A 24,426-nucleotide genomic window follows, 5' to 3' on the forward strand; every position below is an offset into this window, starting at 1 on the left:
GCCTACGGGGCTGTACCACATCCCAGTTTAAGGTTTTCACCATTTGAACTTGTGTATGGTCACGAGGTTAAGGGGCCATTACAGTTGGTGAAGCAGCAATGGGAGGGGTTTACGCCTTCTCCAGGAATTAACATTCTGGACTTTGTAAGCAACCTACAAAGCACCCTCCGACACTCTTTAGCCCTTGCCAGAGAAAACCTAAAGGATGCTCAGGAAGAGCAAAAGGCCTGGTATGACAGACATGCCAGAGAACGTTCCTTCAAGGTAGGAGACCAGGTTATGGTCTTGAAGGCGCAACAGGCCCATAAGATGGAAGCATCATGGGAAGGGCCATTCACGGTCCAAGAGCGCCTGGGAACTGTGAACTACCTCATACCATTTCCCAATTCCTCACTAAAGCCCAGAGTGTACCATGTTAATTCTCTCAAGCCTTTCTATTCCAGAGACTTACAGGTTTGTCAGTTTACAGTCCAGGGAGATGATGCTGAGTGGCCTGACGGTGTCTACTACGACGGGAAAAAAGACGGTGGCGTGGAAGAGGTGAACCTCTCAACCACCCTGGAACGTCTGCAGCGGCGACAAATCAAGGAGCTGTGCACTAGCTTCGCCCCATTGTTCTCAGCCACCCCAGGACGGACTGAACGGGCATACCACTCCATTGACACAGGTAATGCTCACCCCATTAGAACCCCACCCTACCGGGTGTCTCCTCATGCCCAAGCTGCTATAGAACGGGAGATCCAGAACATGCTACAGATGGGTATAATCCGCTCATCTACCAGTGCATGGGCATCTCCAGTGGTTCTGGTACCCAAACCAGATGGGGAAATACGCTTTTGCGTGGACTACCGTAAGCTAAATGCGGAAACTCGTCTGGACAACTATCCAATGCCACGCACCGATGAGCTATTGGAAAAGTTGGGACGGGCCCAGTTCATCTCTACAATAGACTTAACGAAGGGGTACTGGCAAGTACCGCTAGATGAACCTGCCAAGGAGAGGTCAGCATTCGTCACCCATGCGGGGGTGTATGAATTCAATGTCCTTCCTTTCGGCCTTCGAAATGCACCCGCCACCTTCCAGAGGCTGGTAGATGGTCTACTAGCAGGACTGGGAGAATATGCAGTTGCCTACCTTGATGATGTGGCCATTTTTTCAGACTCCTGGCCCAAACACCTACTACACCTGGAAAAGGTCTTTGAGCGCATCAGGCAGGCCGGACTAACTGTTAAGGCCAAAAAGTGTCAAATAGCCAAAACAGAGTGACTTACCTGGGGCACCAGGTGAGTCGAGGAACCATAAACCCCCTACAGGCCAAGGTGGATGCTATCCAAAAGTGGCCTGTCCCAAGGTCAAAGAAACAGGTCCAATCCTTCTTAGGCTTGGCCGGGTACTACAGGCGATTTGTACCACACTACAGCCAAATCGCTGCCCCACTGACCGACCTGACCAAAAAGACCCAGCCAAATGCAGTTAAGTGGACTGATGAGTGTCAAAAGGCCTTTACCCAGCTTAAGGCGACGCTCATGTCTGACCCTGTGCTCAGGGCCCCGGACTTTGACAAGCCATTCCTAGTAACCACGGATGCATCTGAGCGTGGTATAGGAGCAGTTCTCATGCAGGAAGCAACGGTTCACAACTTCCATCCTGTCGTGTTTCTCAGCAAGAAACTGTCTGAGAAGGAACGTCACTGGTCAGTCAGTGAAAAGGAATGCTACGCCATTGTGTACGCCCTGGAAAAGCTACGCCCATATGTTTGGGGACGGCGGTTCCAGCTACAAACTGACCATGCTGCACTAAAGTGGCTTCATACTGCCAAGGGGAACAACAAGAAACTTCTTCGTTGGAGTTTAGCTCTCCAAGATTTTGATTTTGAAATTCAGCACATCTCAGGAGCTGCTAACAAAGTGGCTAATGCACTCTCCCGTGAGAGTTTCCCAGAATCCAGTAGTTAAAAAGTGTTCTTAAACTGTAGAAGTCTGTTAGTTATATACTTAGTGGTATATGTAACGGTGCATGAGTTGTATTAATCTGTTTAGTTTAAAGTTCTAGGAGGAAATCGCCGCCAGTGAGCTTCCCTACTGTCTGCAATTTGAGGGGCGTGTCATAAACAGATAGCTAAGGGTTAATGTCTCTTTCACCTGAAGCACCTGACCAGAGGACCAATCAGGAAACAGGATTTTTTCAACTCTGGGTGGAGGGAAGTTTGTGTCTGAGTTCTTGGTCTTCTGCCTGAATCTCTCTCAGCTATGAGAAGGATTTCTATTTCCTGCTTTCTAATCTTCTGTTTACAAGTTGTAAGTACAATATAGTAAGGCAGTAAGGTTTCTATTGTTTTCTTTGTATTTACATGGATATAGTTGCTGGAGTGCTTTGAATTGTATTCTTTTTGAATAAGGCTGTTTATTCATATTTCTTTTAAGCAACTGACCCTGTATTTGTCACCTTAATACAGAGAGACCATTTGTATGTATTTTTCTTTCTTTTTTATAAAAAAGCTTTCTTTTAAGACCTGTTGGAGTTTTTCTTTAGTGAGGAACTCCAGGGAATTGAGTCTGCAGCTCACCAGGGAATTGGTGGGAGGAAGAAGTCAGAGGGAAATCTGTGTGTGTTAGATTTACTAGCCTGACTTTGCATTCCCTCTGGGTGAAGAGGGAAGTGCTTTTGTTTCCAGGACTGGAATTAGAGAGGGTGGACTCCCTCTGCTTAGATTCACGGAGGTTGCTTCTGTGTCTCTCTCCAGGAGCACCTGGAGGGGGGGGGGAAGGGAAAAGGTTTATTTCCCTTTGCTGTGAGACTCAAGGGATTTGGGTCTTGGGGTCCCCAGGGAAGGTTTTTGGGGGGACCAGATTGCCCCAAAACACTCTAATTTTTTGGGTGGTGGCAGCAGTACCAGGTCCAAGCTGGTAACTAAGCTTGGAGGTTTTCATGCTAACCCCCATATTTTGGACGCTAAGGTCCAAAACTGAGACTAAGTTATGACAGGGGCTTGGTCCTTTGGGATCAGGAGAACCTTTTTCTTTTACTGGGGTGTTGGTTTTCATAACCATTCGTCCCCATAAGGAGCGGTGCTGTTGGTGATACTGGGAAACTGGACTGTCTAAGGGAATTGCATGTGTGACTTGTGTTTAGCCAGTGGGGTGAGACCAAAGTTTTTTGTGGCTGGCTGGTTTGTTGCCGTACAGGGGGGAAAAACCCAGCCTTGGGCTGTAACTGCCCCGCTCTGAGCAATATGTCCTGAATTGACACTCTCAGTTGGGTCCCACCAAGGGCAGCATCGTTACACTCATATTACAGACAACCAAGAGACATTGTTTCTGGGATCTGTCACTGGTGATGACACAGAGCCTGCCTGGAAAGTGAAACTGAATATTCTTGGCAAGACTGTTTGTGCAAAAAAGCAGTGTGTCTGTGAATGGAGTTTCTGAATGTCTGTCTAATGTCTCAGAAGTAAATCTGGAGTTAGATCAAGCACAGAAGGATCTCATTGGTCAGGAAAATGTTTCTCAGGACCACATTCAAGTGGATGGTCAGGTTGAAGCCCTAACTGAGGAAAGAAAGGGTAGATTTGTGATGGGTGACGGATGATGGGCAAGTACAGCTTGTAAAAGGGAACCTGAAAAAAGTGACTGTGATTTGCTGGAAGTAGTTCAGTGTAGGGCAGAGAACAGCAGTTTACCTGGTAAGGAAGCTGTCCGACTCTCCCAGTATTTGTCTGTGTGATGGAGTAGGGGCTGTCTGTGTGGGGGATGGGAGAGCCGGGGGTGACTTTAGGTGAGGGACAAGTGCTCAGCCTGTAACCTGAGCCAGGTGGGGGGGAGGAGGGTCAACACCTTTGCCCAGGAAGGTGGACAAAGGAAGGGGCCGGCTGTAGGGCAGTTAAGTCAGTTTCGGTTTTGGGCTGGGGCAGGTGAATTCAGGGAATCCTAAGCTGGGATCCAAGCTCCCTGAACCCCCAGAAGGACTCGATTGAGGGGTCCTGACTGTGCCTACAAGCTCTGCTGTAACCTGTGTTCCTGTTGTCCAATAAACCTTCTGTTTTGCTGGCTGGCCGAGAGTCACTGTGGGTCCCAGGAAGAGGGGTGCAGGGCCGGACTCCCCCACACTCCGTGACAACTGGTGGCAGCGGCAGGAGATACTGCACCCCGTGTACGGCGCTTCCTGCAGTAAGTGACTGGGGAGCAGTAAAACGAAGGGGTGATTAACCCCTGGGAGTGTGTGCCCAGTGAGAAGGACTTTGCAGTAACAGGGTCCCCCGGGGGATTGCAGCGAGCGGTCCCAGGGGCGGAGGAGTCTGCAGCTCGACCCTGGCAGAGAGGTGGTGACCTCACGAAGGGCTGGTGCACTAGGGGTCCCCCTGGAAACCGTGGGGAGCGGCGAGCACCCCGGCCTGTGAGTGGCCAGCAGGAAGATGTATGCCAAGCGGCACAAGTGTGACCTGCTGGAGCTATGCAAGCAGAGGGGGCTGCGCCCGGGGAGGCTCAGCAAGGACCAGCTGATTGCCCAGCTGGAGCAGGGAGACCGCATGAATGAACGGAGCCCTGTCTCTGAGGGAAGCAGCCGGGCAGATGCAGCGCAGGCACCAGTGTCTGTCCCCGCTGGGACTGGTCAGCCGGCAGACGAGGGCTTCCCGAGACCCCCCCTTCCTAGGCCTAGGGGAAGGGCGGGGAGGAGCCCAGTGAATACCGAGGGCACCATGACCCCCCCGGCCAGCAGGGGATCCTCCCGGCGAAGCTCACCCCCAAGCAGGGGATCCTCCCGGTGACGCTCGGCATCCGTGGAGCGGATGCAGCTGCAATATGAAAGGGAGCTGAAATGGGAGGAGCTCGAGTTAAAGAGGCAAGTGCTGGAGGAGAAGGTGGACCAGCGTAAACATGAGCGGGAGGAGAAGGAGGAACAGCGTAAACATGAGCTGGACCTGGCCCGGCTGAGGAGCAGTGAGGCCCCGGCTGCGGTGAGTGAGGGGGGACCCAAGCCTACAAAGAGCTTTGATAAGTGCTTGCTGGCCCGGCGTAAGGAGGGGAAGGACATAGATACCTTCCTGACGGCCTTTGAGAATGCCTGCGAGCTGCACAGGGTTGACTTTGCAGACAGGATCGCAGTTCTCACCCCCTTACTGGACTCCACAGCCGTGGAGGTGTACAGCCGACTGAAAGGGGCGGAGGCAGGGGACTACGAACTGTTCAAACAGGCCCTGCTCTGCGAGTTTGGGCTGACTCCTGAGATGTACCGGAAAAAGTTCCGGAGTCAGCGTAAAACCCGTGAGGTCACATACCTACAACTGGTCAACCGGGCGCAGGGGTATGCTCGCAAGTGGACAGCTGGGGCCCAAACTAAAGAGGACCTGCTTGACCTATTCATACTGGAGCACCTGTACGAACAGTGCCTGTCCGACCTGAGGCTGTGGCTGATGGACCAGAAGCCGGAGAACCCGCAGCATGCAGACCAGCTGGCCGACCAATTTGTGGACAGTCGGGCAGGAGATAACAGGGAGGAGTCTCGAAGGAGCAGGCCCGCCTCAACGCAGAGAGAGAGTCACCATGGGACCTCTCAAAGGGGGCCTATGGAGAACCCCCACCAAAGGGGAACATCCAGCGTCAGGTCCATCCGACCCACTCGAGGGGACCCACGAGACATGGGCTGCTATCGCTGTGGCCAACGAGGCCACATACGGGCCCAGTGCCCCAAGCTCAGGGACAGATCAAGCAGACCCAACCCGCAGAGGGTGGACTGGGTAAAAACCCAATCAGAGGAGGGGCTACATTCCCAGGAAAGGGGGGCTGGCAACATACCACCTGTGAAGGAGGGAGGAGGTCCCCAGGTCAGCTCCTCTGGGGGGCTGGATGCTCCAGGCTCCGGGTTTTTGGTTTACCGAGTGGGCGCGGGGCTGCCCCTCCGGAAAGAGTGCATTGTTTCCCTGGAGGTAGATGGGAGGGAGGTCACTGGGTACTGGGACACGGGCGCAGAGGTGACGCTGGCCTGGCCCGAGGTGGTGTCCTCAGATCAGATGGTGCCCGACACCTACTTGACCCTGATGGGTGTGGCCGGGACCCCATTCAAGGTGCCCGTGGATAGGGTACACCTGAAGTGGGGGGCCAATGAGGGCCCCAAAGATATGGGGGTACACCCATATTTGCCCACGGACGTGTTAATGAGAGGGGACCTTGAGGACTGGCCTAGTAACACCCAGAGTGCCCTGGTCGTGACTCGTAGTCGGAGTCGGCAAAGGGCACTGCACCCCGACAACGGGGAAGGTACTCGACCCGAGGCGCAGGACCCTAACCCAGGGGGAGGGGAACGCCCAGGGGCACGGTTCAGAGAGACTGCGGCCTCAGACCCAGCCAGCAAGAGAGAGCCAGTCCCCATCCCTGTCCCAGCTGCTGAGTTCCAGGCCGAGTTGCAGAAAGATCCCTCCTTGCGGAAGCCCAGGGACCGGACTGACCTCAGTGTGGTACAGACCATGAGGAGAGGTTGCAAGGAGAGGTTCCTGTGGGAGAACGGGTTCCTGTACCGAGAATGGGCTCCCCCAGCTGAAGTAGAGTCATGGGGGATCAGGAGGCAGCTGGTGGTCCCCCAGAAGTTTTGCCACAAGCTGCTGTACCTGGCCCATGACATCCCTCTCGCAGGGCACCAGGGAATCTGGCGCACCAGGCAGAGGCTGCTAGAGAACTTTTACTGGCCTGGGGTCTTTACCCAGGTCCGACAGTACTGCCAATCCTGTGACCCGTGCCAGAGGGTGAGGAAGGCCCGGGACAAGGGGAAAGCGGCTTTGAGGCCTTTACCCATCATAGAAGAACCTTTCCAGAAGGTGGCCATGGACATAGTGGGACCCCTCAGCAAGATGACCCGGTCAGGGAAGAAATACATCCTGGTGGTGGTGGATTTTGCCACTCGCTACCCCGAGGCGGTGGCCTTGTCCTCTATCAAAGCAGACAGAGTGGCAGATGCACTGCTGACCATTTTCAGCCGGGTGTCTTCCCCAAGGAGGTCTTAACGGATCTGGGGTCCAACTTCATGTTGGCCCTGCTCCGGTCCTTATGGCAGAAATGTGGGGTCCAGCACAACTGGGCCTCAGCGTATCACCCCCAGTCCAACGGGCTGGTGGAAAGGTTCAATGGGACGCTGAAGATGATGCTAAAAACATTTATGAACCATCACCCGCAGGACTGGGACAAGTACTTACCTCACTTGCTGTTCGTGTACAGGGAGGTACCCCAAGAATCTACTGGGTTTTCACCTTTCGAACTGTTGTATGGAAGGCGGGTAAGGGGGCCCCTGGACCTGATGAGGGACGAATGGGAGGGGAAGGCCGCTCCTGAGGGAGAGTCAGTGGTGGAGTACGTCCTGACCTTCCGGGAAAGACTGGCCGAGCTCATGGGCCTGGCCAGGGAGAATCTGGCCTGAGCCCAGAGGAGACAGAAGGTCTGGTATGACCGCATGGCACGGGCCCGTGCCTTTGCCACCGGGGATCAGGTGATGGTTCTCATCCCCGTGAGGAGAAACAAACTCCAGGCCGCCTGGGAAGGGCCCTTCAAGGTTATCAAGCAACTGAATGAGGTAAACTATGTGGTGGAGCTGTCAAACCGGGCACATCACCGTCGGGTGTACCATGTGAACATGATGAAGCCATACTATGACAGGGGGAATGTGGTGTTGGCTGTGTGTGGACATTGGGAGGGGCAGGGAGATGACCCCTTAGTGGATCTATTCCCTGGGACAAAAGCTGGTTCCCCCCTGGAGGTGATTCCCCTCTCTGATCAGCTGACCCCGGGCCAGCACGCTGAGATCAGAGGGGTGCTGCATCTATACCGACAGCTGTTTTCCAACCAGCCTGGACGCACTAATTTGACTGTCCACCGGGTGGAGACCGGGTCACACCCCCCTATAAGATGCTCCCCTTTTCGGGTCAATGGTAAAACTGCCCAGGACCTTGAAAGAGAGGTCAGGGACATGCTGGCTTTGGGGGTGATCCAGCAGTCTTCCAGCCCTTGAGCCTCGCCAGTGGTGCTGGTCCCCAAGAAGGATGGGTCAATCCGGTTCTGTGTGAACTATCGAAAGCTCAATGCCATCACCGTATCTGATGCCTACCCCATGCCCAGGCCGGATGAGCTCCTAGACAAGCTGGGAAGTGCTCGGTACCTCACCACCATGGATCTTACCAAGGGCTACTGGCAAGTGCCGCTGGACGCAGATGCCAGGCTGAAATCGGCCTTTATCACCCCTCTGGGGCTCTACGAGTTTCTGACCCTGCCCTTCGGCCTCAAGGGAGCGCCGGCCACCTTCCAGCGCCTGGTGGATCAGCTACTGAGGGGGATGGAGAGTTTTGCTGTGGCGTATATTGACAACATCTGCGTCTTCAGCGAGACCTGGGAGGACCACATGACCCAGGTTAAGCAAGTCCTGGACCGACTCCGAAAGGCTGGGTTAACCGTAAAGGCTGAGAAGTGCAAGGTGGGGATGGCTGAAGTATCTTACCTGGGCCATCGGGTGAGGAGCGGCTGCCTGAAGCCGGACCCAGCCAAGGTGGAGGTGATCAGAGACTGGCCCGCTCCCCAAACCAAAAAGCAGGTCCAGGCCTTTATTGGGATGGCGGGGTACTATCGAAGGTTGGTGCCCCACTTTAGTGCCATATCCGGCCCCATCACTGAACTTGGCAAAAAGGGGAAGCCAGACCAGGTGATCTGGACCGAGCTGTGCCAGCAGGCTCTCCGGGAGCTGAAGTAGGCTCTGGTTAGTGGCGCAGTTCTGGCAAACCCGGATTTTGACAAACCCTTTACGGTGTTCACCGATGCCTCAGACACGGGACTGGGGGCGGTGTTAATGCAGGAGGATGAAAAGGGGGAGAGACACCCCATCGTGTACCTGAGTAAGAAGCTGCTACCCCGGGAACAAAGCTACGCGGCCATCGAGAAGGAATGCCTGGCCATGGTGTGGGCCCTTAAGAAGCTAGAGCCATATCTCTTTGGGCGACACTTCACCGTGTACACCGAGCACTCTCCCCTGACCTGGCTGCACCAGATGAAAGGAGCCAACGCCAAGCTCCTGAGGTGGAGCCTGCTCCTGCAGGAGTATGACATGGACGTGGTCCATGTGAAGGGAAGTGCCAACCTGATAGCGGACGCGTTGTCCCGGAGAGGGGGCCCTGAACTTCCCCAGGTCACTGGGCAGAGTGACCCCGCTCAGTTCAGTCTCGAAGGGGGGAGAGATGTGATGGAGTAGGGGCTGTCTGTGTGGGGAATGGGAGAGCCGGGGAGGGGAAAGGTCAACACCTTTGCCCGGGAAGGGGGACAAGGAATGGAGTGGCAGGAGTGAAGCAGTTTAGTTTGGGCTTGGGGCTGTGTGGGCGGAATTCAGGGTATCCTAGCTAGGATCCAAGCACCCTGAAAGCCCAGAAGGACTCGATGGAGGGGTCCTGACTGTGCCTGCAAGCTCTGCTGTAACCTGTGTTCCTGTTGTCCAATAAACCTTCTGTTTTACTGGCTGGCTAAGAGTCACTGTGGGTCCCAGGAAGAGGGGTGCAGGACTGTACTCCGCACACTCCGTGACATGGGGTTCCCCAAGGAAGTCTTAACGGACCAGGGGTCCAACTTCATGTCGACCCTCCTCCGGTGCTTGTGGGAGAAATGTGGGGTCCGGCACAACTTGGCCTCAGAGTATCACCCCCCGTCCAATGGGCTGGTGGAAAGGTTCAACGGGACACTGAAGATGATGCTAAAAACATTTATGAACCAGCACCCGCAGGACTAGGACAAGTACTTACCTCACCTGCTGTTCGTGTACAGGGAGGTACCCCAGGAATCTACTGGGTTTTAGCCTTTCAAACTGCTGTATGGAAGGCGGGTAAGGGAACCCCTAGACCTGATGAGAGACGAATGGGAGGGGAAGGCCTCTCCCGAGGGAGAGTCAGTGGTGGAGTATGTCCTGACCTTTCGGGAAAGACAGGCCGAGCTCATGGGCCTGGCCAGGGAGAATCTGGCCCAAGCCCAGAGGAAGCAGAAGGTCTGGTATGATCGCACGGCACGGGCCCGTGCCTTCGCCACCGGGGATCAGGTGATGGTTCTCATTCCTGTGAGGAAAAAACAAACTCCAGGCTGCCTGGGAAGGGCCCTTCAAGGTTATCAAGCAACTAAATGAGGTAAACTATGTGGTGGAGCTGTCAAACCGGGCACATCACCGTCGGATGTACCATGTGAACATGATGAAGCCATACTATGACGGGGGAATGTGGTGTTGGCCGTTTGTGGACATTGGGAGGAGCAGGGAGATGACCCTTTAGTGGATCTATTCCCTGGGACAAAAGCTGGTTCTCCCCTGGAGGCAATTCCCCTCTCTGATCAGCTGACCCTGGCCCAGCACGCTGAGATCAGAGGGGTGCTGCATCTATACCAACAGCTGCTTTCCAACCAGCCTGGACGCACTAATTTGACTGTCCACCGGGTGGAGACCGGGTCACATCCCCCTATAAGATGCTCCCCGTTTTGGGTCACCATGGAAACTGCCCAGGACCTAGAAAGAGAGGTCAGGGACATGCTGGCTCTGGGGGTGATCCAGCCGTCTTCCAGTCCTTGGGCCTCGCCAGTGGTGCTGGTCCCCAAGAAGGACGGGTCGATCCAGTTCTGTGTGTACTATCGAAAGCTCAGTGCCATCACCGTATCTGATGCCTACCCCATGCCCAGGCCGGATGAGCTCCTAGACAAGCTGGGAGGTGCTCGGTACCTCACCACCATGGATCTTACCAAGGGCTACTGGCAAGTGCCGCTGGACGCAGATGCCAGGCTGAACTCGGCCTTTATCACCCCTCTGGGGCTCTACGAGTTTCTGACCCTGCCCTTCGGCCTCAAGGGAGCACCAGCCACCTTCCAGCGCCTGGTAGATCAGCTACTGAGGGGGATGGAGAGTTTTGCTGTGGCGTATATTGACAACATCTGTGTCTTCAGCCAGACCTGGGAGGACCATGTGTCTCAGGTTAGACAAGTCCTGGACCGACTCCGAGAGGCTGGGTTAACCGTAAAGGCTGAGAAGTGCAAGGTGGGGATGGCTGAAGTATCTTACCTGGGCCATCGGGTGGGGAGCGGCCGCCTAAAGCCGGACCCAGCCAAGGTGGAGGTGGTCAGAGACTGGCCTGCTCCCCAAACCAAAAAGCAGGTCCAGGCCTTTATTGGGATGGCGGGGTACTATCAAAGATTCGTGCCCCACTTTAGCGCCATAGCCGCTCCCATCACTGAGCTGTGCAAGAAGGGGAAGCCAGACAAGGTGGTCTGGACTGAGCAGTCCCAGCAGGCTCTCCGGGCGCTGAAGGAGGCTCTGGTCAGTGGCCGAGTTCTGGCAAACCCAGATTTTGACAAGCCCTTTATGGTGTTCACCGACGCCTCAGACATGGGACTGGGGGCGGTGTTAATGCAGGAGGATGAAAAGGGGGAGAGACACCCCATCATGTACCTGAGCAAGAAGTTGCTACCCCGGGAGCAGAACTACGCGGCCATCGAGAAGGAATGCCTGGCCATGGTGTGGGCCCTTAAGAAACTGGAGCCATATCTCTTTGGGCGACACTTCACCGTGTACACCGAGCACTCTCCCCTGACCTGGCTGCACCAGATGAAAGGAGCCAACGCCAAGCTCCTGAGGTGGAGCCTGCTCCTGCAGGACTATGACATGGAGGTGGTCCATGTGAAGGGAAGTGCCAACCTGATAGCGGATGCGTTGTCCCGGAGAGGGGGCCCTGAACTTCCCCAGGTCACTGGGCAGAGTGACCCCGCTCAGTTCAGTCTTGAAGGGGGGAGAGATGTGATGGAGTAGGGACTGTCTGTGTGGGGGATGGGAGAGCCGAGGAGGACTTTAGGTGAGGGACAGGGCCTAGGCCTGTAACCTGAGCCAGGTAGGGGGGAGGAGGATCAAGACCTTTGCCCGGGAAGGTGGACAAAGGAAGGGGCCGGCTGTAGGGGAGTTAAGTCAGTTTCAGTTTTGGGCTGGGCCGGGGGAATTCAGGGTATCTTAAACTGGGATCCAAGCACCCTGAACCCCCAGAAGGACTTGACTGAGGGGTCCTGACTGTGCCTGCAAGCTCTGCTGTAACCTGCATTCCTGTTGTCCAATAAACCTTCTGTTTTACTGGCTGGCTGAGAGTCACTGTGGGTCCCAGGAAGAGGGGTGCAGGACCGGACTCCCCCGCAATCCATGACAGTCTGTAATCAGTCCTGGGTGCTGGGACAAGGGAGAGGAAGGCAGGGAAATTTTGGATGGGCCTAGGCAGTCTGGTGAGCTGCTGGCTTGGTCTAGTCAGCAGTTTGGGAAGACAAGGACAGTGGAAGATGAGTGTCCCTGTCCCTTACCTGTTTCCTGTGTGGAGAAATGTGACAGAGAAGGGAATGTGCCTATGTCTGTCAGGGGTATTGACTTGCCTATGGAGGGAGGGTCTCCAAGCAGTTATCTGTGAACAGCCCTGTGTGCTGGGACAAGGGAAATGAGATCCCAAGCTGTGTGTCTGGTGAAGGAGAATGTGTCTCTGGCTCTGTTGAGCAGACAGAAGGTGCCTTTCAGCCTGGGAGGGTTGAGAATAGTGCAGTTGTCTCAGAGTTGGTTCTGGATTCAGCTAAAGCCCAGGAGGGGAATGGTCCTAAGTTTGTGTCTGCTGAGGAGAATGGCCCTGTGACTAGGTTGCATCCAGTTAGTGTCTTTAGCAAAATCCCAGAGACCAGACAATTCTGGTGCTTATATTTTGCCTGTTGTTGGGAAAGGATGTAGCAACTCTGTCTGATCAGGGTGATACCCTAGCCAGGGCACAAGGAGAGCATGGAGGTGGTTTGATTGTGTTACCTACTGACAGTTTGGAAACTTGTAGCAAGAAGGAAAAGATTTCTGACCTTGTGTGTGGTAAAGGGAAGGAAAATGCTTCTCACCTTTTGACTATGAAATCTAGCAGTTTACCTGAAAGGGGATTGGGTAGGAATCCACCTGATGGGCCAGAGGTGATTCTGGATGTAAGTGAAACTCACCAGGCGTTGATAATGGCTCAGCAGAGCAATGCTTCTGTGGAGCAAGATAAAGGTGAATTGGTGCTTAGAAAGTTAGAAAATTCCTGAAGAGAAACATTTTCAGGATGGTCTTTGCAAGCAGTTTGCTGTAGCTGAAGGGTGTGGAAGTGATTTAATCAAGGAAGTTTCAGTTCCTAACAGCTAGAAATGTTATGTTGTGAATGGATCCACTGACTTTTTCCTTTTGAAAGATCCAGTGTGGGTGGCTTTGAGAAGGTCTCAAATGGAGCAAAAGCTATTAAGGAATTTAAACAGACCTATGACCAAATGGCTGTGTGTTTGGCCAGCTTGTTGGGAAGACAATGGTGTTGGAACAGGACTGTCTCCATGCTGATTCTGTGAGTGAGCAGTCTGTGCTTCAGGGTCTGAGGACAGATTTGGTTACTGGTGTGTCAGAGCAGAACAGTTTTATGGCCAAATGCTTGAGGATGCAGGGGAGAGCAAGCGAACGCTCACCCTCAGACCCTTTGGATTCGTGTGGTATCTCATAGACTCTAGGACTGGAAGGGACCTCGAGAGGTCATCGAGTCCAGTCCCCTGCCCTCATGGCAGGACCAAATACTGTCTAGACCATCCCTAATAGACATTTATCTAACCTACTCTTAAATATCTCCAGAGATGGAGATTCCACAACTTCCCTAGGCAATCTGTTCCAGTGTTTAACTACCCTGACAGAGACAGAGTCCAGCCTGGGAATTGGTAGCAGCTAAGAAGTTAAAAGCTGGTGTTTGTGTTGATGCAAATAACCTGGCTGGCAGGGAGAAGACAGGCTTGCTAATAGCTGTTAGCACAGAGAGCCCCCCCCCACCCCCATCAGCCAGTGAATTCTGTTAAGCAAGAGAAATCAGGGTGTGATCCTGCAGAACAAAGAGGAAAACTGAATTTTGCAAAGGGAAGCCACAGACTGAATCTAAAACGCCCAAACCCCAATGGTATTAAGCCACAGGTGTGGCATGAAAAAATAATTGTAGATGGACACTTGCAATTGATTTGTAATTATTGCTAATGTGTTGCTAATACCAAGAATTGTAAAAATGTACAATGTGCAGAATCTTTTGGGAAAACCCTTGAACGTGTTAAGATTGATACAGAAGAACCGACTGTGTTAAAAGGCCTTGTAAAGCTGATGTTGCACAGTTAGTGCCTGTAAACAGTATGGGAACTTTTCACAGGAGAAAAGACATTCCAGACCCGATGTGCTGTATGGAGGGAGGGATAGCTCAGTGGTTCGAGTATTGGCCTGCTAAACCCAGGGGTGTGAGCTCAATTCTTGATGGGGCCATTTGGGGATTGGTCTTGCTTTGAGCAGGGGGTTGGATTAGATGATCTCTTGAGGTCCCTTCAAACCCTAATAATCTATGAAAAGGGAAACTGAGGCACAGTACTATATTGCTTTCATGGCTAAATGCCAAGATTCCTATAGTATGGACAACATTAATGTCTACATTGTCTTGGTACTAAGTGGGTTCCAACCATTTGCCAGAGCGTGTATGGATAAAGTAGCTATGTCCTTTAGCTCTTGGCAAGATCACATGAGACATACAGGAATCCTGCTGCAAGAGCATGTAAAAGTTACTGGTAGCCTCCCTTAATAGCTTACAAGCAGTCAGTAGGGGGAAGCAGAAGCCTCACGTATACAGTAACCTGAACATTGGACCTTTCTCTTTTCTTCTGCCTCAAAGCAGAGAAAACTTGCTTCAAACCAGTTTTTACTGAACAGATAACAGAACCACGAGGTTTGACACCTACCAATCAAGTGTTAACACACAAGGGTCTTTGTATAAAAGTGTATAAAAGGCTTGTGAAATTTGTATGGAATAGGGTCTTTGTACTAAAGTACAAGGCTCTCCTTTTTTCTGCAGAATAAAGCATCTTTTCCTTATCCCTGTCAGGCTGTTATTGGCTCTCAGCTAGGCAGACCCGATATTTCGGTAACAAGCAGATCCAGTCCACTATTGTTCTAACCAAGTTTTACCTTGAGTTTGTAAAGAGATTCAATCATGTTATTGGACAGGACTTTTTGGTAAACCATTTCTGTTATACAGTACTAGCTGTAATGAAGCAGACCCAAGGATGGGGAGCTCTTGGGATGCAGTCAGTGATGTTTACATCATCCCTTCCTGCAGCAATTTTGTGTTGGGGGTGTGACGTTATTGACATGAACTGGGACTGTATAGATCATTGTTGCAACAAAGGTCCTATAGTGGCACCAAATCTTGTTCAAAGGGGGTCAAGGAAGGACCCCCAGCCTAGGGCTGTAACTGCCCTGCTCTAAGTGATTTGTCCTGAATTGATACTCTCAGTTGTGTCCTGCCAAAGGCCACTTCATTACACCAACCAATGCCAGCTAATAACCCAACCCAACCACCATCCCCAACCAACCCTAACCAAAGAACATCAGCTATAAATGCAGTCCAGCCACCATCCCCAACCAACTAACTCGAACCCAACCCCAGCTACTAACCCACCTCAACCAACTAACCTTAACCTACCAAATCAACCAACTGCAACTATGGACAGACAGATGGAAGGACGGATACCCATGGTGCTAACCCCACACACCATCTGAACCCCAACCAATCAACCCTAACCCACCATCCCAACTAACCAAACCCCAACCACCAACCTCAACTAATGCTAACCAATCCACCATCTCCATCTCACCCCAACCCACCCTAACAAACCCCAGCCATTCCCAATCAGCCAAACCCAACCAATCGTAACCAACTAACTATCAATATTTCATATTTGCAAGTGCATGAGGACAAGGTGCTAGAGTGGACCTGGTGGAATGCGAGTCCCACGTCACTGCCACAGGTACCAAGCGGAGACAGCAGGCAGGGTCACTTTGCCTCTATCTGACCCCAGGTGGGTGGCACCAGAACTCGCAGGCACAGAGTGCCCCCCCACAGACACTGGTGGCCAAAGATTCTGATCACACGTGCATGGGGAGCCTGCCTGGAGAGGGGGATCCACACAGCCAGGGCTTGGGGATAAAAATGGCTCCTGACATCCTCCCTTGCATAGAAGGGGCAGCCCCTCCCCATGGATCCCTGAGGAGTCGACCACCCTTTCTGTCATTACCAGGGCCCCCTCCCTCCCAGGCTGCCTGCCCCATGAGCACTGGGGTGATGGGCAGGACCCCTGCTGGCCCGTGGGCCCCAGGGATGGACAGACAGATGGAAGGACGGATACCCTCTGCTGCTGGCAGGACACGAAGGTCTGGAAGCCGGGTGCCACACCGAAGCCCAGCTGGTCGATGAAGGGCGGCTCCTCCTGGCTGTGGATCTGCACCTTGACCCCGGCTTCGTAGGAGATCTCATCTGCAAACACAGCAGAGCATGGGGGTGTTACCGCGGGCAGGGGGACACCCGGGGGTCAAGGGGGTGGGAGAGGGCTCCTGTTCTGTGCGGGAGCTGGCTAGACCTGATTCCTGCCCTGTGGCTTTTCAGCCTCGGGGGAGGGGGATGAGACAGGCCCGTCCATGCCAGCGGTGTTGCTCTCTGGGGGGAGGGAGGCACATAAAGGCCTGTGTGTGCCGAGTGTTGCTGTCTGGGGGTGGTGGTGGGGTGACTGTCCATGCTGGGTGTTGCTGTCCCAGGGACGGGGTCAGGCAGGGCTGTCTGTGACAGGTGTTGCTGTCTGGGGGGGGGGGGGGGGTGTTGCTGTCTCAGGGACGGGGTCAGGCAGGGCTGTCCGAGCCGGGTGTTGCTGTCTGGGGGGGGCGTTGCTGTCTCAGGGACGGGGTCAGGCAGGGCTGTCCGAGCCGGGTGTTGCTGTCTGGAGGGGGTGCTGCTGTCTCAGGGATGGGGTCAGGCAGGGCTGTCCGTGCCGGGTGTTGCTGTCTGGGGGGTGTTGCTGTCCCAGGGATGGACTCAGGCAGGGCTGCCCATGCCGGGTGTTGCTGTCTGGGGGGTGTTGCTATCTCACGGATGGACTCAGGCAGGGCTGCCCATGCCGGGTGTTGCTGTCTGGGGTGTGTTGCTGTCTCAGGGACGGGGTCAGGCAGGGCTGTCCGTGCCAGGTGTTGCTGTCTGGGGGGTGTTGCTGTCTCAGGGATGGACTCAGGCAGGGCTGTCCATGCCGGGTGTTGCTGTCTGGGGGGTGTTGCTCTCTCAGGGATGGACTCAGGCAGGGCTGTCCGAGCCGGGTGTTGCTGTCCGGGGGGGTGTTGCTGTCTCAGGGATGGACTCAGGCAGGGCTGTCCATGCCAGGTGTTGCTGTCCGGGGGGTGTTGCTGTCCCAGGGATGGACTCAGGAAGGGCTGTCCATGCCAGGTGTTGCTGTCTGGGAGGGTGTTGCTGTCTCAGGGATGGGGTCAGGCAGGGCTGTCCGTGCCAGGTGTTGCTGTCTGGGGAGTATTGCTGTCCCAGGGACGGGGTCAGGCAGGGCTGTCCATGCCAGGTGTTGCTGTCCGGGGGGGTGTTGCTGTCTCAGGGATGGACTCAGGCAGGGCTGTCCATGCCAGGTGTTGCTGTCTGGGGGGTGTTGCTGTCCCAGGGACGGGGTCAGGCAGGGCTGCCCATGCCGGGTGTTGCTGTCTGGGGGGTGTTGCTGTCTCAGGGATGGACTCAGGCAGGGCTGTCCGTGCCAGGTGTTGCTGTCTGGGGGGTGTTGCTGTCTCAGGGATGGACTCAGGCAGGGCTGTCCGTGCCAGGTGTTGCTGTCTGGGGGGTGTTGCTGTCCCAGGGATGGACTCAGGCAGGGCTGTCCATGCCGGGTGTTGCTGTCTGGGAGGGTGTTGCTGTCTCAGGGATGGGGTCAGGCAGGGCTGTCCGTGCCAGGTGTTGCTGTCTGGGGGGTGTTGCTGTCTCAGGGATGGGGTCAGGCAGGGCTGTCCGTGCCGGGTGTTGCTGTCTGGGGGGTGTTGCTGTCCCAGGGATGGACTCAGGCAGGGCTGCCCATGCCGGGTGTTGCTGTCTGGGGGGGGTGTTGCTGTCTCAGGGATGGGGTCAGGCAGGGCTGCCCATGCCGGGTGTTGCTGTCTGGGGGGTGTTGCTGTCTCAGGGACGGGGTCAGGCAGGGCTGCCCATGCCGGGTGTTGCTGTCTGGGGGGTGTTGCTGTCTCAGGGATGGGGTCAGGCAGGGCTGTCCGTGCCGGGTGTTGCTGTCTGGGGAGGGTCTTGCTGTCTCAGGGACGGGGTCAGGCAGGGCTGTCCGTGCCGGGTGTTGCTGTCTGGGGGGTGTTGCTGTCTCAGGGACGGGGTCAGGCAGGGCTGTCCGTGCCGGGTGTTGCTGTCTGGGGGGTGTTGCTGTCTCAGGGATGGACTCAGGCAGGGCTGTCCATGCCAGCTGTTGCTGTCTGGGGGGTGTTGCTGTCCCAGGGACGGGTCAGGCAGGGCTGTCCTTGCCAGGTGTTGCTGTCTGGGGGGGGTGTTGCTGTCTCAGGGATGGGGTCAGGCAGGGCTGCCCATGCCGGGTGTTGCTGTCTGGGGGGTGTTGCTGTCTCAGGGACGGGGTCAGGCAGGGCTGCCCATGCCGGGTGTTGCTGTCTGGGGGGTGTTGCTGTCTCAGGGACGGGGTCAGGCAGGGCTGTCCGTGCCGGGTGTTGCTGTCTGGGGAGGGTCTTGCTGTCTCAGGGACGGGGTCAGGCAGGGCTGTCCGTGCCGGGTGTTGCTGTCTGGGGGGGGTGTTGCTGTCCCAGGGACGGGGTCAGGCAGGACTGTCCATGCCAGGTGTTGCTGTCTGGGGGGTGCTGCTATCCCAGGGACGGGGTCAGGCAGGACTGTCCATGCCGGGTGTTGCTGTCTGGGGGTTGTTGCTGTCCCAGGGACGGGGTCAGGCAGGACTGTCCGTGCCGGGTGTTGCTGTCCGGGGGGTGTTGCTGTCCCAGAGGTGTGTGGGGAGCCCTGTGCCCAGCGCCCAGCCTCACCGCTCTCCCCCCAGACGGGCAGGTACTCCTCCTGCTGGATGTTCAGCATGAGCTCCAGCCCGTTGCCGGAGCCACCCTTGACGGTGGTGAGGAGCTCGTTGCCCGGCACCCCTGCGTTGAAGGTGTAGCACTTCCCCAGGCGTGTGAAGATCTGCAAGGGAGACAGAGCCGGACATGAGGGGTCACATGGGGAATTATTAGTCAAATTGGAAAAGATGGGGATCAATATGAGAATTGAAAGGTGGATAAGGAACTGGTTAAAGGGGAGACTCCAACGGGTCGTACTGAAGGGTGAACTGTCAGGCTGGAAGGAGGTTACTAGTGGAGTTCCTCAAGAATTGGTTTTGGGACCAATCTTATTTAACCTCTTTATTACTAACCTTGGCACAAAAAGCGGGAATGTGCTAATAAAGTTTGCGGATGACACAAAGCTGGGGGGTATTGCTAACACAGAGAAGGACCGGGATATCACACAGGAAGATCTGGATGATCTTGTAAACTGGAGTAATAGTAATAGGATGAAATTTAATAGTGAAAAGTGCAAGGTCATGCACTTAGGGATTAATAATAAGAATTTTAGTTATAAATTGGGGACGCATCAGTTGGAAGCAACAGAGGAGGAGAAGGACCTCAGAGTATTGGTTGATCACAGGATGACTATGAGCCGCCAATGTGATATGGCCGTGAAAAAAGCTAACGTGGTTTTAGGATGCATCAGGCGAGGTATTTCCAGCAAAGATAAGGAGGTGTTAGTACCGTTATAAAAGGCGCTGGTGAGATCCCACCTGGAATACTGTGTGCAGTTCTGGTGTCCCATGTTTAAGAAGGATGAATTCAAACTGGAACAGGTTCAGAGATGGGCTACTAGGATGATCCGAGGAATGGAAAACCTGTCTTATGAAAGGAGGCTCAAAGAGCTTGACTTATTTAGCCTAACTAAAAGAAGGTTGAGGGGGGATATGCTTGCTCTTTATAAATATATCAGAGGGATTAATATTAGGTAGGGAGAGGAATTATTTAAGCTTAGTACCAATGTAGATACAAGAACGAATGGGTATAAACTGGACACTAGGAAGTTTAGACTTGAAAGTAGACGAAGGTTTCTAACCATTAGAGGAGTGAAGTTCTGGAACAGCCTTCCAAGGGGAGTAGTGGGGGCAAAAGACACATCTGGCTTTAAGACTAAGCTTGATAAGTTTATGGAGGGGATGGTATGATGGGGTAGCCTAATTTTGGCAACTGATCTTTGATTATCGCCAGATAAGTATGCCCAGTGATTGGTGATGGGATGTTGGATGGGATGGGATCTGAGTTACTGCAAAGTATTCTTTTCTGAGTGCTGGCTGGTGAGTCTTGCCCACATGCTCAGGGTTTAACTGATCGCCATATTTGGGTCGGGAGGGAATTTTCCTCCAGGGCAGATTGGCAGAGGCCCTGGAGTTTTTTCGCCTTCCCCTGCAGCGTGGGGCATGGGTCACTTGCTGGTGGATTCTCTGCAGCTTGAGGTCTTCAAACCACAATTTGAAGACTTCAATAACTCAGGCATAGGTTAGGGGTTTGTTATAGAAGTGGATGGGTAGGGTTCTGTGGCCTGCTTTGTGCAGGGGGTCGGACTAGATGATCACATTGGTCCCCTCTGACCCTAGAATCTGAGAATCTATGAGTCAGCCCCAGTCCAGCCCAGAGAGACACTGCACCAGGATTAGGCCACGCTGTGGGGGGCTGTGCCATGTGCAGAGCTGTGTCTGGATGGGGGGCTGGGCCTGTCTGCACTGCCGTAAGCCCAGGGCTGGTAGGTCACCATCCCCAACCAACTAACCCTAACCCAACCTCAGCTACTAACCGACCTCAACCAACTAACCTTAACCTACCAAAACCAACCAACTGCAACTATGGACAGACAGATGTCCTGTGTTAGAGAACCCGGGGCTGGCACATCTACACTAGTTCTGAACCCTGTGTTAACAGGGGCTCTGGAAGCCTGGCAGCTCACAGCTCCAAGTCAAACCAGCCCAAAACGGGGCAACTCCCCGCCTCGGGCCATGGGCGCTGACTGTCCACCCTGTATGGGCCAGCTGCCGTTCTGTCTGTGCTCTCAGCTCCTGGTGCCAGCCACGTGGAGGAGGCGCCTTTGGCCAAACTTTGCTGGCTTGCGCGGTCACTCACCTGGCAGGAGCTGGGCGAAGGCTGGGCGACACGTGGGCAGCACTTTGACCCACCCAGGGGACCTGGCGGATTTAATGACAGAGCAGGGGGAGGCGAGGAGCAGGCAGAGTACCTGGCATGGCAGCCTCGTGATGCTCAGCACAGCCGCTAATGCCCAGTTCGTGGCCCAGCACCATGCAGAGACCTGGCACCTGAGGAAAGCCACGTTTCTGGAGCGTGGGAGCAGGTTGGGGCTGCCCCCCTTTGGGTAGAGACGCCCGCAGGAGGCCCCCTGACTGGCCAGAAGCCAGCTGCCCCAGACTGCTACAGCTCCGCTGCACTGGTGCTGCGGGGTTGACTCTGGGTCAGGCACGGCAGAGGTGTCTGAGCAGCCAGGTGTGCAGTTTGCCCCAAGCGGCGGCAGTAAGGCTAGACCGGCGGCATTGCTGGTGTTGAGAACAGCCCATGGATGCGACCCATGTGCCCAGGGTTTGCCCCCAACAAGAGCATATGGGCACTACGCTGTTGGTATGCAGGCCCTTGGGACCCACGGAGGCCGATTTACGAGCAGCAATGTGTTCACAATGCTGGGGTTCGTCGCCAGTCGGGAGTCGCCATTCAGGGACAGGCTGGGCTGCTGTTCCGTCACAAGTAGCATTCCTGTCCCCACGTGGGCTCGTGAAACCAGGCCCTGACCCGTGCTCAGCTGGTGCAGACCGGCTGTGGGATGTGCTGTGGGCAGGTGGCTACACACCGTTTGGATGCCAGCGTCTGGGGAGCCGATTCCCTCTGACTGGCCCTGTGACTGCGAAGGGTTATGGAAATGGTCCCCTCAGCCAGCTGGATGTACCTGGGCACTAGGAGTCAGGGATGCTCTGTGTTCCCACGCCACAGACTGCCTGGCCGGCCCAATGGCAGAGGGGGAGAGAATCCCAGAGCCCGCCAGGGTCATCCAGTCTAATCCTCTGCCAAGACGCAGGATTTGTTGTGTCTGTCCCATCCCAGGCAGACGACTCCAGCCTCCTTCGGAAAACCTCCAGTGAAGGAGCTTCCACAGCCCTCCCTTCGGGGTCGGCTCCCAGCAGAGTTTGGGTTGGGTTCCTCGGGGCAGGCCCAGAGGAAGGTGCACAGGAGGTCTAGGACATGGCCCCCGGGGGGGGAGGCGACTGGCCGATGGCCCGGGGGGAGTGAGCAACTGGCCCATGGCCCCAGGGGAGTAGAGGAGGGGGCCACTGGCCGACGGCCTGGGAGAAGTAGGGGAGGGGGCAGCTGGTCAATGGCCCCGGAGGGGAGTGGGGGAGTGGGTGGCTGGCCGACAGCCTGGGGGGACGGAGTGGCTGGCTGATGGCCCAGGGGGAGTGGGGGAGGGGGTGACTGGCCGACAGCACGGGGGAAGTGGGGGAGGGGGCGACTGGCCGACGGCCTGGGGGGAATGGGGGACTAGTCGACAGCCCCAGGGGGAGTGGTCTGCTGGCCAGAATACAGGGGCCACTCCAATTGCCCGGACATTTGGCACCCATGGCCCGGCCCCTCCGCAGCAGGCCAGCGGGGTGGGACCAGAGGGAGGACAAGGACTGACGAGGAGGCCGAAGGTGTTAAGTGGGGGCTGCTGGACCCAGAAGCGCCTGGCCTGGGCCTGGACCTAGGGAGGGGTCCTGGAGCGCTGGGCTCTGGCCTGACCCAGCTGGACTTGGCTGTAACTTTCTGTTCTCTGTGGTAACTACAGACTGTCTGCGCTGGGTCCGGACGCCCACTGACCCCCGGCTCTCACACACTGGCCGAGCTCACTGCAGGCAGGAACTGGGGGTGCAGGCGTCTCGCCCCAGGATGCCCTGAGGGGAGCTCATGGCATGAAGCAGGTGGCTGAAGGCTCCCAGGGTGGGTCCCAGGAGGCAGGGGGTGGTTTCCCTTTTGTGAAAGAGGGAGGCCCTGAGGGGGGCTGAGACACAGGGATTCTCCCAGGCACGGTTCCAGAGTTGGACGGAGCACCAGGGCTGGGGATCTGTGACACCCCACACCATAGCCCAGTGGTCCTCAGACTGTGGGGCGCGCCCCTCTGGGGGGCATGGAGGAACGTATGAGGGGGTGTGATGAACTGGGAATGTCTTAATGTTTTCTCTGAATACTGTGTTGGTGCCTCAGTGTCCCCTATGCAGTTCTTAAGTATCCAGGTGGTGGGATAAGGGGGTGTGATTGCTGCAGAGCAAAGGGCCAGTGCACCTAAATGCCTGGCACTCGGTCTCCTAGCAACTGATGGCCTGGGCCCCCCCCCCTGCAAAGGTACCAGCTGAAGGTGTTGGAGACAAAGAGATCAGGTGACCTCCTGGCCCAGGAAAGGAGCTGAGCAGAGAGGAGGGGCTGGGGGGGTTGTTAGTCTGGAGCTGGCTGAGGGCAGACGTGGGGGGTCTGGCTCACTGCCCCCCAGAATGGACCCGGCTGAGGGGTCCGGTTTGTGGTACCTACAAGCTCTGTGTTAGACCCTGTTCCTGTCATCGAATAAACCTCTGTGTTACTGGCTGGCTGAGAGTCACGTCTGACTGCGAAGTGGGGGGGCAGGACCCTGTGGCTTCCCCAGGACCCCGCTGGGGGGGGCTCGCTGTGGGAAGCGCACGGAGGGGCAGAGGATGCTGAATGCTCCAAGGAGAGACCCAGGAGGTGAAGCCGTGTGAGCTTCTTGCCCTGAACAAGTCTGCTCCAAGGGAGAGGAGGCTCCTCAAAGTCCTGCCTGGCTTTGTGAGCAGCAGTTCCAGAGCATCGCCCAGGGACTCCATGACAGGGGGTGCACAGCAGGGCCCAGGCCAGCCCCCAGCTCCACTCCGCCCCCCCAGCCCAACCCAGCCCCACCTTTAGTCCCAGCGCTTCCCTCATCCCCAGCTGCACTGTCAGCCCGCTGCTGAGCCGCCTGCAGCAATTGGGGTGGGGGGACAACCAGATTCCATTACTGGTAAGGGGGGGATGATAGGAAAAGTTTGGACACCATGGCCAGAGCCAGACGCCCCTGCACCCCATAGTCAGAGACACTTCCATAGCCAGAACAACACGCCACAGCCAGAGACCCTCACACACCGCATAGCCAGAGAAACTCCCCCCCATAGCGACTCTCCCCCACAGCCCATTGCCAGAGGCCCCCTGCCCCCACCCAAATCCAGCAACTCCTCTTTACCCCGTGGCCAGAGAGACCCCTGCCCCTCTGGGGTACGGACCCCCCCCCATGATATGGGGTGTTGCTGATGAGTTGTGGCCCCTTTCCCGCAGGAGGCACCAGCCTGAATCTGGCCTCTTAGATCCTGCAGCCCCCTGGCAGCTGGGCTCGGACTCCTGGGGGTGGCAGGTGAGTTTTCAAGAGCCTGGGCAGGGGAGGCTCCCTCCGCGGGATGT

At 55.7% G+C, this 24,426-nt stretch overlaps 1 protein-coding gene across 1 annotated transcript in view; it reads right to left on the reverse strand.

The window, feature by feature from the left end:
- The window catches only part of ASIC3 (acid sensing ion channel subunit 3), a 51,447-nt gene that overhangs the window by 21,021 nt on the left and 6,000 nt on the right, over positions 1-24,426 (reverse strand). Inside the window, exons 2-3 of the mRNA XM_050942643.1 lie at positions 18,904-19,054; positions 16,227-16,354 (exon numbers count right to left, since the gene is read on the reverse strand). Coding sequence (XP_050798600.1) covers positions 16,227-16,354; positions 18,904-19,054 — 279 coding nt within the window. The remainder of the gene's footprint in view (positions 1-16,226; positions 16,355-18,903; positions 19,055-24,426) is intronic.

The sequence above is a fragment of the Gopherus flavomarginatus genome, chromosome 2 (genome assembly GCF_025201925.1).
Source record: "Gopherus flavomarginatus isolate rGopFla2 chromosome 2, rGopFla2.mat.asm, whole genome shotgun sequence".
Taxonomy (NCBI): Eukaryota; Metazoa; Chordata; order Testudines; family Testudinidae; genus Gopherus; species Gopherus flavomarginatus.